At 51.4% G+C, this 15,920-nt stretch overlaps 2 protein-coding genes across 19 annotated transcripts in view; both read right to left on the reverse strand.

Annotated features, from left to right (window-relative positions):
* Positions 1-3,841, reverse strand: part of NFATC3 (nuclear factor of activated T cells 3) — a 156,007-nt gene extending 152,166 nt beyond the window's left edge. For 5 of the 7 annotated variants that reach the window (XR_001898413.3, XR_001898411.3, XM_017953705.2 and 2 more), the window contains exon 1: positions 3,369-3,841. Coding sequence is in view for 5 of the 7 variants with exons in the window: in XM_017953705.2 (XP_017809194.2) it covers positions 3,369-3,471 (103 nt within the window). In the remaining 2 variants the exon portion in view is untranslated. Of the gene's footprint in view, positions 1-2,475; positions 3,342-3,368 lie in introns of those variants that run through there. The other 2 variants (XM_009196734.4, XM_003917083.5) reach the window with 2 other exon arrangements.
* Positions 3,842-9,910: 6,069 nt separating this feature from the next.
* DUS2 (dihydrouridine synthase 2) overlaps positions 9,911-15,920 on the reverse strand; it is a 59,638-nt gene continuing 53,628 nt past the window's right edge. For 10 of the 12 annotated variants that reach the window (XR_001898415.3, XM_003917081.3, XM_021932372.2 and 7 more), the window contains 5 exons: positions 15,061-15,182; positions 13,712-13,861; positions 12,547-12,634; positions 10,698-10,771; positions 9,911-10,471 (listed from right to left, as the gene is read on the reverse strand). Coding sequence is in view for 9 of the 12 variants with exons in the window: in XM_003917081.3 (XP_003917130.1) it covers positions 10,234-10,471; positions 10,698-10,771; positions 12,547-12,634; positions 13,712-13,861; positions 15,061-15,182 (672 nt within the window). In the remaining 3 variants the exon portion in view is untranslated. Of the gene's footprint in view, positions 10,472-10,697; positions 10,772-12,546; positions 12,635-13,037; positions 13,112-13,711; positions 13,862-15,060; positions 15,183-15,920 lie in introns of those variants that run through there. The other 2 variants (XR_002519397.2, XR_002519398.2) reach the window with 2 other exon arrangements.

Consider the following 15,920-nt stretch of genomic DNA (forward strand, 5'->3'; position numbering starts at 1 on the left):
ATACAACATACAACATTATCAAGCATTATTAAGTCCATCTCACATCATCTAATTTGCACTTTACCAAGCTTGCTTAGAACATTCACTAAAATCATCCCTTGCCCTGTCCTCACTCTCTATCCAGTCACCTCACTATTTTTCAAAAATCTTTTCACTGTATGGAAATTTAGTTGTGATACAAGTACTCCCAAACCTTTAGAGATGTAAAACCACTGCAGCCCCAAATTACCAAGATGTAATTTATGGAACTCATCAATAAAAGCCAAAGAACTGAAACAACTCTCATCAATTTCCTTTACCACGAAAAAGCAGTGAGCAATGATTCAGAACTTAGGTGTTATTTATTCACTTATTTAACAAAATATTGGGACTGTGTGCAGTGGCTCACACCTGTAATCCCAGCATTTTGGGAGGCTGGAGTTCCAGAGTAGCCTGGGCAAGATAGTGAGACCTCCGTCTCTATTTAAAAATATATATATTGGGCCGGGTGTGGGGGCTCATGCCTGTAATTCCACCACTTTGGGAGGCTGAGGCAAGAGGATCACTTGAGGTCAGGAGTTTGAGACCAGCCTAGCCAACATGGTGAAACTCTATCTCTACTAAAAACACAAAAGGTAGCCAGGTGTGGTGGCACACGACTGTAGTCCCAACTACTCGGGAGGCAGACGGGAGAATCACTTGAATCCTGGAGGTCTAGGCTGCAGTGAGCTGAAATCACGCCACTGCACTCCAGCCTGGGCGACAGGGCGAGACCCTGCCTCAAAAAAGAAAAAAAAAATACATATATATATATATATATATAAAATACATGTAAAAGAACTGTGCTAGGCACTGATAATATAACTGAAAAAGATACAGACACTATATCTGACCTCAAGGAACTTCCATTCCAGTGAGGAAGAGAATCCAAAAATGAGTTCAGCAAACACACTGATACAACCCAGCAAGGATCTGAATTCTACCAACAATTTTATTCTTATTTTCCACATTACTGCATATATTATCCTAAAATCATTTCAGTGAATCCACTTTGTTCCTTCAAACTACATACTCATAATTATGCTTAGTAAAATGAAAACTTATTCTGTGAACAAATAATTCTGAAAACTTAGCTGTGAATATATAACACATCCTCAACAGAATTTCAAAATTAATTGCTATGTGTTCATAGCAGCACTATTCACAATAGCCAAAAGGTAGAAAAAGCCCAAATGTCCATCAATTGGTGAACAAATTGTGTTCCTTTACACACACACACACACACACACACACACACACACACACGATGGAATATTATTCAGCCACAGAAAGGAATGAGGTAGTCAAACACAAAAGGTCACATATTATATTACCCTATTTACATAAAATATCCAGAAGAGGTACCATAGAGACAGATCCCAGACTGGTGGCTGCTACGGATTGGGAGGAGGGAAGGGAAAATATGGGGCAACTGTTTAATGGATAATGAGTTTTCTTTTGGATGAATAAAATGTTTTAGAAGTAGACAGAAGCAGTAGCTGCACAACACTGAATGCAGTAAATTGTTCACTTTAAGAAGGTTTGTTTTTTCATACGTATTTTGCCTTAATATTAAAAAAAACTTTTAAAAAATTACCGCTCAAAATATTTTAAAGTGGACTTTTTGTCACAAATAAAACTGCGGATGTTTACCTTTGGAAATTTCAGTTATAAATCAAGCTACAGATAACTCCTCTTAGACCTATTTTAATAGCAAAATGGCTTTTGTGTATGACAAAGATCATTAAAATTTTTTTCATAGCTTTGAAATGTTATTCAATATTTTGGTTGTATATACAATTCCTACTTATGTAGTCACTCAATTCCTTTATTATTCATATGTTTGGTTAACACCCTTATTGATCATATATTTGTATATAATGTGCTCTAATCAAGTTTGTGCCCAATAAAAGTTTGCTGACATCATCAACTGTTTCTCTCTTTTACAATAAAAATACTCAAGCTGTTTTTCTTTCAAGTCCCGATAATCTAGGTACAATTCAATGCTACACTCTTCACAAATGCCACTTTTCTTGTTTCTTCCTCTACTACAAAATGCATCACCATTCACAGATTTCCTAGTAGCACAGTTATTACTTGGACTATGTGTCTCCTCCAACTACTTCCCAAACTCCTTAAGGAGCCTCAGTCCTCTGCATCATCATCATAACACAACAAGGTCCGTAGGAGTGGTTCAACGTAATAGGTGCTCAAATTATGTGAATGGAATTGAAAATAAACGCAGCCAACACATAACTATTATAAATTATGTACTACAGTGAAAAAGACATCTAGCATATTAAGACTAAAAGGACCAATAAAATAAGTACCGCCTAGAGAATCCTCATGCCTCACGTTCAGGTATGTTTTGCAATGCAACTCTACAGAACAGTCTATTGAACATCAACATGAACATTAAGAAATTCACCTCACACCAGGCAAGAAAAAATATCTTACCCATTTCCTTTGCGAAGTTCGTATGCATATGTAACAGGGAAACTGAACTTAATGAACCACAGTATTCCAAACCAGGTCACAAAAGACCTCTAAGTCCCCAGTCATCCTGTTTCTATTTCCTGATTGGTCTGACCTGCAAGCATTATGGTGCCCAGCTTGCCCAATTCAAGATTTCCTTTAAAATATCTTCCAAGGAGAGGTTTTTCTTTAAATAAAAATCGACTTCTAGAACTTTCCAGGAAAATTATGAAAAAAGCAACCTGCGATTAAAAAAAAAAAAAAAAAAAATCTTCCGGAACATTTTATTCAAGTAAGGAAATCGAGTCTCCAGAAAAGTCCCGTTACAGTTACACTTCGAATTAACTGTGGGTCATAAACTTGCACGAATGGACGTTAACTCGAAAGCATTACTCTCCTAGCAAAGTAGATTTAAAGAAACATGTGCGTGATTTTTAGAGGGGTCCTACCGTTGAAAAATAAGCATCTTTCAAACGCACATTTCAAGAAACGACCTAGAATAGATGAAAAACCCAGTGCGCTAACAATTCACAGGGACAACATTTTCCTTGCAACACATTGGCAAAGCAGCAACAACCAGACGCCACTTGGGCAGCAGCCCGGACCCTGGGCCTCCAAACCCCGATCGTCCCGGAGTCGAGTTCCCCACTAGTTTGCTTCCAGCCAAGCCCGCCACCACTTCCACGTCGCAGCGACCCACACGCCTCCTCAGCGATTTAAATCCGTTTTTAACTCACCACACACACGCGCGCGCGCGCACACACACACACAAGGGGTTATCGGTCTCCGGTCATCCAAGGGAACAGGGAGGGAGCGAGAGATCCTGCGAGCGAGAAGCGGGGTCGCTCCACGGTCCCGCCTGGCCCGGCACCCACCTGCAGGCCGCGAGCCCGGGGGCGGCGGCGCCGGCGCCCCGTCCTCGCCAAAGACGAGTTTGAAGTCGAGCTCGTCGTGGGCGCCACAGTTTGCAGTAGTCATCGGCGTGGCCCAGGGTGCTGCGGCTCTTCCTCAGGCAGCGGCGGCGGCGGCGGCGGCGGCGGCAAGCGGCGGCAAGCGGCGGCAGCAGCTCTTTAACGCCGCTTCATGCCGGGCCGCGCGGGCCAAGAGGTCGCGACTCCACGGCAAACTTTCCGGGCGGGGCCCGGGACGCCGAGCGTTCCGTTCCGAGCTAGAAAGCTGGCCGCGCGCCGAGCAGCACCAGGAACCGCAGCCGCCCGCCACCGGTGCCTAAGCCTCCACTGTCGCCTTAGCCAATATTCCCCGCCCCCCCAACAGTCGCCGCCGCCGCCACCGCCGCCGCGGGCGCGCTCTCGCGCCGTGCCGCGCGCCCGGCCCCGCCCCCTACGCGTGCCCGTCCGACCTGGCTGCCCATTGGCTACTAGTGCGGCGAACTGGCGCCGGGCCCCGCCCCCTCACAGGCCTATCGCGTAACTCGGTCTCCGCGAGAAGGAAGTCACGTGAACACCCAGCCCCGAAGAGCCCAGTTATTTCTCGGGAGTTGTAGTTGGTCTGCATTCCCTCGGCGATTCCTTCTAAATTAGACGAGAGAAGGCCGATAGCCTCTCTAATTGGATAGGGGACCACCACCGGCCAGTGGAGAAGACCTTTTTCCTCATTGGGCGGAGCTCATGTTCAAGAAGGGGTGCCGAAGCACTGAGGTTCTGGGTTCGGTGATGTGGGTGCGCATCGTGTTACTCCTGATGGCTGGCTTTAGGGAAGGCATTAGGGCCCCGCAGGGTTACCTGGACGCCGCCCACATCCTCATCCCCCCACCTCAACTTTAATGGCTGAGTCTCCAGAGGGCGGGGACCGGACCTAGTGTCCAGCTAGGTTGGGGCGAAACCGAAGGAGGCAGGTTGCGCGACAAGTCCGGACTCTGAGCTCGCGGTCGCCGCAGGCCCACCCTCTGCGGGGCGGAGCCTGCGCTCCGGTGGCTGCGCCTTTGTCCCTACTAGCGGGCCCCCGCAGCTGCTCCCTAGACAGCGTGCGCGTTTGAGGCCTCGGCGAAGCCCAATGGGCAGGGCCTGTCCCTTGCTGGAAGTTGAGTAGATTGAGCGGGAGAGCCAGTTGTGAGCTCGTACCAATCACAGCTCTGTGATCTCTGTGTCCTGGTGCATATCCATGAAAGCGGGAGGGATGAAGCCGCCCAAATTGGGTGTCTGGCAGTGGAGAGGAAGTGACACTGCCTAAAGAACCGTTTTCGTGATCTGCCCCTCTCGAGCAAGCTAGCCTTCCCGAGATGGCCCAAGACGCCTCCTCCTGGGGTCTGGGATGAAGGCCGTCCTTGGGGACTGGGAGCCTGACTTGTTTACCTAGGGCTCCGCTGAGGCGCAAGGTGGACGGGGAGGTGAGAGAAGTGGGGTGACCGCTTCCCCCAGCTCCGTTCCCCGGGCACAAGGCCCACAGGGTATAGCATCCCTAGATGCGCTTTGCTGGAGGAACCCAGGGCTGTGTCTGAGGCTTGGGTACAGGTGCGTCCAAGAAATGCTGCCCTCTCAGAGGATACAATAGGTTGTAAAAAAAAAAAAAAAAAAGAGAGAGAGAAAAGAAAAAAAAGAAATGCCGCTCTCACAAGGCCTACAGCACATTCCACACCGCCCACAAAAGCCAGTGGGAAGAGAGGGTAAAGGGAAGCTCCTTGCAGAGATCTCAATGTCTGGACAGACACTTGAGCTATCAGGGAGCCCTAGAGGGAGCCAAACTAGATGTTGGGTCAGGAAGACAGGGAATGTCCAGAGCATCCAAGACGTTCATCTTGTATTGGTTCATTTCTGCCCAGTGTTCTGTACCGGTACCTGTGCTGTTCCTGGGGATTCAGAGATAAATTAAGTCTCCCTTCAGGGGTAGGGGAGAGGGGACCAGCAAATCTATAACTACTGTGCAAAGGAGGGTTGTGCCAGGAGCTCAGAGACAGTTCATAAGCCCGCTGGCTGCAGGGCCTTGACAGGGGTTAGTAGGAACTGGAGTGACAGGCAAGAAGTGAGCAAGTTTCATTCCAGGCAGAGAACAGATTTCCAAAGACTTGATGACCGGAAAGTACCTGCAGTGGGCAGAAGCCAAAGGTGGGGCTGGATGAGTGGGCAGAATGCTGCAGGCCACTGCAAAGTGTCTGGACTTTATCCTGACGGCAGTAGGGAGCAGTGGAAGGACTTAGAGCAGGGGATTTACATGGTCAGAATTCTGGATGGATCACTGGATTCAACTGGGACAGGGGTGAATGAAGTTAGAGGAAGAAGATAACAGTGGTCAAGGAGAGGGAACAACTGGCATCAGATGGGTGGAATATCCTTCCTGGTAACCTGTCCTGCCTGCAAATCTCCAACCTTGAAGGCCTCAGTGTGGAACTTGGGGCCCAAATGCCACATCAGCTCTGGAGCCCTCTGCCTCAGGCAGGCTGCTGGTCCACCTATTTGTACCACATATACCAGGATCCTGATACAGTATAAGGTCCCAGAAGCTTGGCCAGCTCATCTGAAGTCCTTTCAGACATGACTTCACCTAAACCGTGGGATCAGCCATAGTCAGACCAGATGGCAGGCAGGAGGGAGACCTTGGGCTGGTCAGCCCTTCCACTGGGAAGGGACCACAGAGAAGCTGTAGATGGCTTGAAAAATTCAACCACGCATCAAATGCTCAGCTATGCATCTATGTTCCCAGCCACTGAGCACCTGGAGAACACTTAGAACAGGTTACATTCTAAGGAGGGTTTCTGATCTGGGGTAAACTGAGAAGCTACCAAGGAATGGTGAGGGCTGGGACATGGATGGGCACCAACTGCAGGAAGGGAGTCACCATGTGTGTAAGAAAGTCAGCAATGGCTGAGAACTCTGCAGCCTGTGAAGGGGCCTGACCACACACACCGATATGTACATACTCTTTCAGCCTTTGCCCCAGCTAGGGCCAGGACGTCCCCCCATGGGCTCTTCCTCAGGCAGTTCCAAAGCTCCTGCAGGTCATCTGGGCCCAGCTCCAGCCCTCTGGGAGCCCTGTGAGACCAGGAGGCCCACAGGACCAGCGCAGCAGGTAGAACCCCAGGGTGGACAAGGGCTATGTGGGTCACTGTACAACCACTCTCTCCTGTATGAATGCCACCCAAGACTGGGAATTAGGGAAAGCCATCTTTATCATCAGCTGTCACAGGACTGGCCCTAAGTACCCATTGTTGAAGTTCTTCAGTGCCCTCTGAGCCATGGGATGACACAGTTTAGCCTACCCCAGTCCCTTGTTCCCCATTAGGCAAAACAGGAGCCTCTGAGGAAATTCAGAGTTTAGAAAAGTTATTCCTCTCCATGCCAAACATCCCCCTTGTCCCAAGCTCTTGTTTGATTCTTCTGTGCCTGCTCCCCAGACCCATGCCAAGGTAGCCACAGGGGACACAAGGACTGCCCTTGAGCAGCTCCCAATCTGGGAGGAGAGGATAAGACCAGCCAACTACAACCTCAGAAAGTTAGTTGCTGAAGTCAGCACAGGGTGCTGAGAAGACAGGGTCAGCACTTTGTCCTCAAATGCCAGGCTGAGGAGTTTGGACTTGGTCCAGAGAGCAGACTTAAGAGACCCATGGAAGAGTTCTGAGCAGAGTAACACCTGGAAGGACCCAAGTGTCTGGAACTGCAGGTAGAAGAGATTCTTTGCACACAGCCCAGTCTTCCTGCTGTGGCCTTTGAGAGACCTGCCACCCTCTCCAGCCTTACTCATCCCTTCCTCTCATGCTCATACCAAAACCATTTGTCCCCCAAATGTGATGAGCTAAGAGGAAATCCTCAATCAGGCTGGCTGGAATGGATGGATGTTGTGCTGTGGCTACTAGCCCAGGGAGAGGTTTGGGAATCTAAGTGGCCTAGTTTAAGGTGGAAATGGTGAGAACAATGGGCAGAGCTTTCAGGCCTAACTGCACCCCCTCCACCCCCCGTCAGTTCCATCCTTGGGCAGGTCACTTTGAGATCAGGAAAGGCAACACTGAGGTGTGCTAAAGTGAGATCATTTGAGGAGCAACATATTCAACCAGGATCTCTGCCACATCCTCAGTCACAGAATATATACTAGACCCACCCCACCTTCCTCCCCTGTGAAGGATCCTCTCCTCAGTGCTTCCCAGGTCCCTCAAAGCCCCCACATTCCAGCCTCTATCTTAATAGCAGACCTACATAGAGCCCAGAAATGAACCTGACCCTGCCAGCGGAGGGGCTTCCCCAGGCTTCCATACTGGTGGGAGAAGTGGCCTGAGATCAAAGCCCAGTCCCACTGGAAGGTAGATCTTAGGACTCAGTGACTTAGTGGGGTAGGGGACCACTGCAGCCTCTGTCTAACCAGTTCCAGTTGGAGTATAAGAAAAGGCAAAGGGGGCATTTTTGTTTTTTGTTGTTGTTTTTTGAGACAGGGTCTTGCTCTGTCACCTCGGCTGAAACACAGTGGTGCCATCACAGCTCACTGCAGCTTCAACCTCCTGGGCTCAAGTGATCCACCCACCTCAGCCTCCTGATAGCTAGGACTGTAGGCACATGCCACCACACCTGGCTTTTTTTTTTTTTTTTTTGAGATGGAGTCTTGCTTTGTCACCCAGGCTGGAGTGCAGTGGCATGATCTTGGCTCACTGCAAGGTCCACCTCCCAGGTTCATGCCATTCTCCTGCCTCAATCTCCCAAGTACCTGGGACTACAGGTGCCCGCCACCATGCCCAGCTAATTTTTTGTATTTTTAGTAGAGACGGGGTTTCACCGTGTTAGCCAGGATGGTCTCGATCTCCTGACCTCGTGATCCCCCCCATCTTGGCCACCCACAGTGCTAGGATTACAGGCGTGAGCCACCACACCCGGCCACACCCAGCTAATTTTTATATTTTTTGTAGACAGGGTTTTGGCGCATTGCCCAGCAGGCTAGTCTTGAACTCCTGAGCTCAAGTGATCTGCCCACCTCAGCCTCCCAAAGTGCTAGGATTACAGTGTGAGCCACCACGCCCAGCCAAAAGAGGCATTTTGATTGAGATTGTTTTTAGTACGAAAAATCAGAAGTAGGCCAGGTACAGTAGCTCATGCCTGTAATCCCAGCACTTTGGGAGGGCGAAGTGGGAGGATTTCTCGAGGCCAAGGGTTCAAGATCAACCTGGCCAACATAGCAAGACCCTATCTCAATTAAAAAAAAAAAAACAAAAGAAGAAGAAAAATCAGAAATTGTGCCTAAAGCTTGGTGGCTGAGACTGGACCAAGCCTCAGTCTTTCTCCTGAGTAGAGCCCTTTCTCTGGGAGCACTGGTCTGGGAAGTCAGTTAGGACAGCCTGGCATGGAGTGACCCCATTAGCCACAGAGTCCTATCAAAGGGCCAGCCTATTGTCCTCCAGCCAGCCTCACACAGGCAGAGGACAGTTGATCCCCTCTAAGAGGAGGGCCCTCAGGACAGAGAGGACTAGCAGTGAGTTGCCCAAGGTCAAAGAGCAATGGGCTCTGGGAGGCAGTGGGTAGTGCGGTATCCTTATCTGCATATAGAAAAGCAAGCGTGGGTGGCAGGGGGGAGGAGGGCAGTGCTGGAACTGAGACAGAGGCCTCACCCACCAAACCCTAGACTCAGAGGCCAGCAGGGCCAGGGGCTGCTGGCTGGCACAGGTGCCTGACCCTGTGTTAAAGTTGCCACAAAACAGTGAGGCTCTGACACAGGGGAGATGTGGGAAATACAGCTTTGACCCAGAAGGGAATCCTCCCCTCCCCACCACCCCAAAAGAGCCTGGAAAAAGGGAGGAGAAGCAGCATGTTTACAGCTGAGGAAGCGGGGGCAGGACAGGGCAGGGACCTTTGGTCAGAACGCCCCTCCCAGTAAGCGGGGGAGGCCCCATGAGATGCGGTAGCCGTTTGTTTGCTTCTCACTGCCAGGAGGAAATTAAAGAGAATCTGCCACTTCCTTCCGCCCCAAGTGGGATGAGGAAGGCGGGGGACGGGAGGGACTGTGTGGTGTGATCTGCCAAACATAAGGGCCCCAAATTGCTGTCATCAGCCGCCTCCAGTGCCCCACTGCCCGGAGCAGGAACTTCATCAGATCTGAGGCTCCAGGCAGCTATCAGGCTTGAAGGAGACTCCGGGGATCAGACCAACAGTCCCCACCCCACTGGACTAGTCCCTTACTGGGGTACCAGTTACCCTAGTCCTTCTTCCAGATTTCATATCACCTCTCATCAGAACAGACAATTGATGTCCAGCGCGGCAGGTATACCATCAGTAAAATGGGCTTCTTGGGCCTTTCTAACTTGGCCCAAGTCCAGTGATACCCCATTCCCCACCTCTACCAGAACCACAGAGATGGGCAGGAGATTCACTTTGGGAATCTCTAGCTCTACTCAGGAGAAAGACTGAGGCTTGGTCCAGTCTCAGCCACCAAGCTTTAGATTGGTGCACAGAGGGTGGGAGTAGAATAATCATGCCAGGACACAAGCCCATTTATGAAGATGCCCAAGGCTGAAGCAGCCAGCCATGGGTGAGGGTAGGGGGTGTCTTTATTGCACAGTACCAATGTCAGGTTGGGGAGGTACCACCTGAAAAGCTCCTGTTTTCAAAGAGAACTTGACCCTGTCACTCAGATCCACCAAAGGGGCCAGGATCTACCCTTGGGTGGCCCCTGGTCCATGCTCTAGGCTGATGGCCCCTGCCAGGACATCTAACTCCTGCCAGGCAAGACCAGCATCTGGTTCATGCTGTGGCATCCACAGCCACCTTAGCACCAGGCCCATGGAGGGGGTGACTAGGGCAGGAAGAGTAGTCACCAGCCTTCCAGAGGGCTCTCTTCACCACTTCCTAAGGCCACAAAGGGCTTCTTGCACAGCTCCCCAGGTTGTGCTAGCTCCTGAGCTCTGGGGCCCCCAGGGTCTTGGTCAGGAGCCTCCCTCTTTCGCTTGTGCAAGGAAGGGCTCTCCTCACCCAGCCGACCCTCAGGGAGGCCCTGGCTCCGCAGACAGACGATGGCTGCAGCCTGCTCCGCCAGTTTCTTGGACTTGTCCCTGGGCAGACAGAGGACAATAAGGTGGGTGGGCAGGGTGCAGGGCTGTGAGGCCTGACTCTACACACCCTTGGCAGATTCTGACAAAACTGAGTAAGGGGTCACCATCCAGGGATGCCACTGCCCACATACACCATCTACCCACCCCTCCTAGGACATGATAATGCTGGGTGCATGGCACTCTCCTCCTCACCCCAAGCCTCCTCTCCTATGATGAGGAAACTTACCACAAGGTAGATTGATACTTTTGTTCAGCAACGGTGACAATAGAGGAGAACAGGCGATCTAGAGGGCGTTGAACCTGGTACAAAGAGAAAAGGAAACACATGGCCAGAGAAATGAGCCCTGTAGGCCAACCTGCTGGGGTCAAATCAAAGGCAGATAAAAGGAAGTATTTCCAGCCTAAGTCAAATGAAGGCTGCCTGTATCACATGCTCCTGCCAAGCAAAAGTGCCCAGTAGAGAAAGGCAGATGCACAAATACACAATGACCTCAAGTGTCTGGAGCTGTCATGGACCTAAGCAAAGCCCAGCAGAACCCTTAGCTGCACATGGCTATGGAGCCTCCTGCTGACATCTGGATAGGCCAGGTCCCCAAAATGAGGAGTCACCAGATGCCAAAAGGGTGAGAAGGGACAAGCTAGGAGCAGAGAAGGCACACCTGGAAGAGGGACCAGGTGACTGGCTGGAGCAAAGAGCTGCAGGGATGAAACTGCAAGGAGCGAGGCACGTGGAAGGGTCTCACGCTCTATGCTGAGGTGCTGGCTTGATCCTTCAGACACTGGGGAGCCTCTGACTTGAGAAGACAGAAGTTAGATTTGTTTTGGAAAAGTCACTGTGCTGGGGGTGGGCGGCGGGGTGGGGACACAGACACAACCCCCAGAAGGTATAAGCCTCGAGGCCAGAAGACCAGTCCAGATGAGGCAGAACAGCCTAAGGAAGGCATGGCCGTAAGGACCAAAGGAAGTGAAGCAAGCCTATCTCATGGTTTCCACCCCAGAGGCACCACATCTGGAGCCCAATTCTGTGCCCCATTGGCTGAGGCCTTATCCAAAAACATGTCTGGGCCAGGCGCTGTGGCTCACGCCTGTAATCCTAGCACTTTGGGAGGCTGAGGTGGGTGGATCATCTGAGGTCAGGAGTTCGAGACCAGCCTGGTCAACATGGCGAAACCCCGTCTCTACCAAAAATACAAAAAAGTTAGCCAGGCGTGCTGGTGTGCACCTGTAATCCCAGCTACTCAGGGGGCTGAGGCAGGAGAATCGCTTGAACCTGGAGGTGGAGGTTGCAGTGAGCCAAGATCATGCCACTGCACTCCAGCCTAGGCAACAGAGTGAGACTCTGTCTCCAGAAAAAAAAAGAGTGAGACTCCATCTCAAAAAAAATAAATAGAATAATAATAATAATTAAATTAAACAATTTTTAAAAGGCTCATGACATAATCCCAGCACTTTGGGAGGCTGAGAAGGGAGGATCACTTGAACACAGGAGTTTGAGACCAGCCTGCCTGGGCAACAAAGCAAGACCCCGTTTCTTTTTTTCAAGACAGACTCGCTCTGCCACCCAGGCTGGAGTGCAGTAGCATGATCTCAGCTAACGGCAACCTCCGCCTCCCAGGTTTAAGCAGTTCTCTGCCTCAGCCTCCCAAGTAGCTGGGATTACAGGCACCCACCACCACGCCCAACTATTTTTTTGTATTTTTAGGAGAGACAGGGTTTCACCATCTTGGCCAGGCTGGTCTTGAACTCCTGACCTCATGATCCACCTGCCTCAGCCTCCCAAAGTGCTGGGATTACAGGCGTGAGCCACGGCGCCCAGCCAAGACCCCTAAAAAAAAAAAAAAAAAAAGAAAAAAAAAAATTAGACTCTGTTTCCCAAAAAAAAAAGATGTCTGGCTGAATTGGACAACCGGCCACTGTAAGAGGGGAGGGGCTATCAGCAACTGACCTGGCCACCAGCAGCTTCTCCATGCCTACAGAGAGCAAGGCCAGGCTCCAGCCTGGCAGTCTAGAGTTGAGGATGTAAACCATGGGAGTGCCATGGCTGGCTGCAGGGCAGGCCACAGCCAGGAACTCACCGTTTCATACACAGGCTGTGCCAACTTCTCCCTCCGGCACCACTCTAGTAGGCACATCTTGGGGGTGATCTGGGCTGGGTATGCTCTCCTGGGGAAAGGAAGGGAAGCAGTTGGGGCTCGCCTACCATCACCACTCCCTCCCTCAGCCAGGGCATTACTCAGCTCCTGATAGGAGCTGCAGAAATGAGAGGAACTGAGACACCGAGCTACTGCCTTAAGGCTTCTGTGCGTGCTCCCCTAGGCTCCCATACCTGTCCCACCAGCAGCTTGGACCTGGGTTCTCCCTAAAGGGAAGATGAATTTTGGCATGCTCAGGAAATTGTAGGGGAAGGGGGAATGAACTCCCAGTACTCTGGGGTCCAGCCTAGAAAAACAATCTTCAACATCCAAGAAGGAAGCTTGCCACTCAAGACAAGATCAGTAGGGAGTGGGTGGAGGTGGGCAATGGAGGTGGCCAGACAATGGTCTCGGGGATCTAGCTCAGCACCCACCCTGATTACGCCTGCCAAGTGTCAAGATCATCTGCTGCAGCCATGGACACATGGAATCTGGTTTCAGAGTCAGCCTGTGACAGGGTGACACGGTGGGAGGGGTCATATTCCAACTTCCCAACTGGAACTCTCCCTGGCATCTGACTGCCCAACATCTATCCCCCCACCGCTCCCCCCTCCACCCCTCTGCCAGACAACACTGGCTCCTGTCTGGTCGTGGGGAATGGAGAAAGGCTCACATCCCAGAGGAGGGCACCATTCAAAGCTGAGTCACAATCTGAGGCGTAAGCAGCTTGAGAGGGCACCACAGGGGTGGTGAGGGGCACTGGGTGTGGGCAGGGCTGCAGAGCCAAATGAGGGCTAGGGTCCTACTGTTGTTTGAGGAGCTCCATGCAAGCAGCCAGCTTCTCAGGGCCTTGGAAAAGCACAGACTTTCAGGAACAGGAGACAAGTCCCCCCTGCCCTGAGTTGTGGGAGGCGGTGGTAAGTCAGGGAAAAAGTAGAGTTCAGTCACCCTTGGGACAGCCTTTCAGGAACTATCTTCCCTGAAAGCACCTTCTATGGGATGCTGAAAATTTAGAACAAGTTTCCAAACCAAGAAGACCTGTGGCTGGCCCATTGGGACCCCAAGGGTGGTGGCCCCAGCCCAAGCTGAGGCCAAGCTGGAGACCTACCGGTCAAACTTGACAGCCATCTTAATGACACCAGAGGTATCTTCAGCTGGCTCCCCTGTCTCCTCTGAAGTCCTGGCTGACAGCTTGGCCCGCTGGGCATCCAGCTCCTGTGTGGTCTCCTCATAGAAGGCACCAAGGCCAAAGGCCTCACTAAAGAGGAAGAAGAAGACCAGGGCAAACACTTTAGCGGAGCCAGCATCCAGGGTACTGCAGGACCCCAGGGCCCCACCACTGAGAAACTCCTCTACCACAAACAACAAAACACCACCGGGGCCTGGCCATCAGAATGTGCCTCCTGCCCAGCCCTGGGATTACCCTGGACTGGAAGATGGACAGTGAATGCGAACCCAAGTGTGGACACTGGAGGGAGGCTGGACTGGTTGGCAAAGGTTGTAAAGGTCAGCCCCACCACCTGCAGCCTCTCTCCTGAGGGGGAGCACACAGATAGTGTCCCCAGTCAGCCGTGACTGAGTTGACCAATGCTGATCAAGCACATGGGCCCATGGGAGGAAGAGACAGAGGCCTGACCACTAAGTGGTTCCCCACTTCCCGCCCAGCCACAGGCAGTTATACATGGGTCTCAGCTGACACTGAGGCACCACCCAGAGCTACAGAGTTATGTGGGGTAGGGACTGAACCAATGCCACAAGCCAAGGGTGGGAGAAGGGCTCTGGCAAGGGTTTTTCCCTTCTAGGAAACATCTTGAGGGCCGGAAGACTCAAATGAAGATAGATCCCCAATGGCAAAAGTGGTTCAGAAAGGCATCTATAAAAGATGGAAGCTATAGATAGCTCATGTGAGAGGGAGAGAGCCTTCCAGGCAGAGGACCCATTACAAGCACAGGTGTGGAGGTCTGGAAGCAGACAGGTAGACAGGGAGCTGTGGGGGCAGTGGCTAGGCCAGCTTGTGAAGGGCCTCAACTGTCAACCATCTGAGCTAGAGCTGTGCCTGATCTAGAGAATCAACAGGTGGTCTCTCAAACTGCAGGGTGATGGGTGTAAGTGCAGGCTCAAGGGAGAGGCTCCATGCTACAGCCCAATTCTCCTGAACACTGGTTCCTGGTGGCCTGGCATGTGACCATCCCATTTATGGGAAACCCCCTTCCTTTGCATTCCTCTATCCTCCTAGTACCCTAGTTCCCAGAGCTCTGCTAATCCGTCCAGGGATGGGACGTTTCAAAGCTTTCAAAGAATCCCCTCCTGGGAGGCAAAGCTATACCATCACTCCACTCCTCTACATCTACATCCAGAAGCTGTGTCCCTGGTCCCCTAGTGGAGTCAGCTTAGGGCTCAAAGTCAAACTTGGGCAATGTGTACAAGGACAGATGGACATCTTATTGTGCCTCTTACCAAATTTCCCGGGAAGACTGGGCAGCATGGAGCAACCTTCCCTGGGGCGACTCCAGCTGTTCTCGTAGCATCTGGCACAAGCAGTACTTGGTGTTGGTGTAGTGGTTGTCATACTGCACCGCCTGAGAGAAGAAATGACTCGCCTGATGCCCAGGCAGGCTCTAAGGCCTGGGCTATGTTCTAATGGCAGGGAAAGGGGCTCCAAGAAGGCACTAGAGATATATGTGCAGCAAGGCAATGTGACCCCCATAAGAAGAACCACCACTGGCCAGGAGCAGTGGCTCGCATCTGTAGGAAGATTGCTTGAGGCTGGGAGTTCAAGAGCAGCCTGGGCAACATAAGACTCAACTCTACAAAAATTTAAAAAAGAATATTGGCCGGGCGCGGTGGCTCAAGCCTATAATCCCAGCACTTTGGGAGGCCGAGATGGGCAGATCACGAGGTCGGGAGATCGAGACCATCCTGGCTAACACGGTGAAACCCCGTCTCTACTAATAAAAATACAAAAAAAAAAAAAAACTAGCCAGGCGAGGTGGCGGGTGCCTATAGTCCCAGCTACTCGGGAGGCTGAGGGAGGAGAATGGTGTAAACCCGGGAGGCAGAGCTTGCAGTGGGCTGAGATCCAGCCACTGCACTCCAGCCTGGGTGACAGAGCGAGACTGTCTCAAAAAAAAAAAAAAAAAAAGAAAATTATCGGCTGGGCACAGTGGCCTGTAATCACAGCACATTGGGAGGCCAAGGCAGGCAGATCACCTGAGGTTGGGAGTTTGAGACCAGCCAGACCAACACGGAGAAACTCCATCTCTCCTAAAAATACAAAATTAGCCAGGCGTGGTGGCGGGCGCCTGTAATCCCAGCTA

The sequence above is a fragment of the Papio anubis genome, chromosome 18 (assembly GCF_008728515.1).
Source record: "Papio anubis isolate 15944 chromosome 18, Panubis1.0, whole genome shotgun sequence".
Taxonomy (NCBI): Eukaryota; Metazoa; Chordata; class Mammalia; order Primates; family Cercopithecidae; genus Papio; species Papio anubis.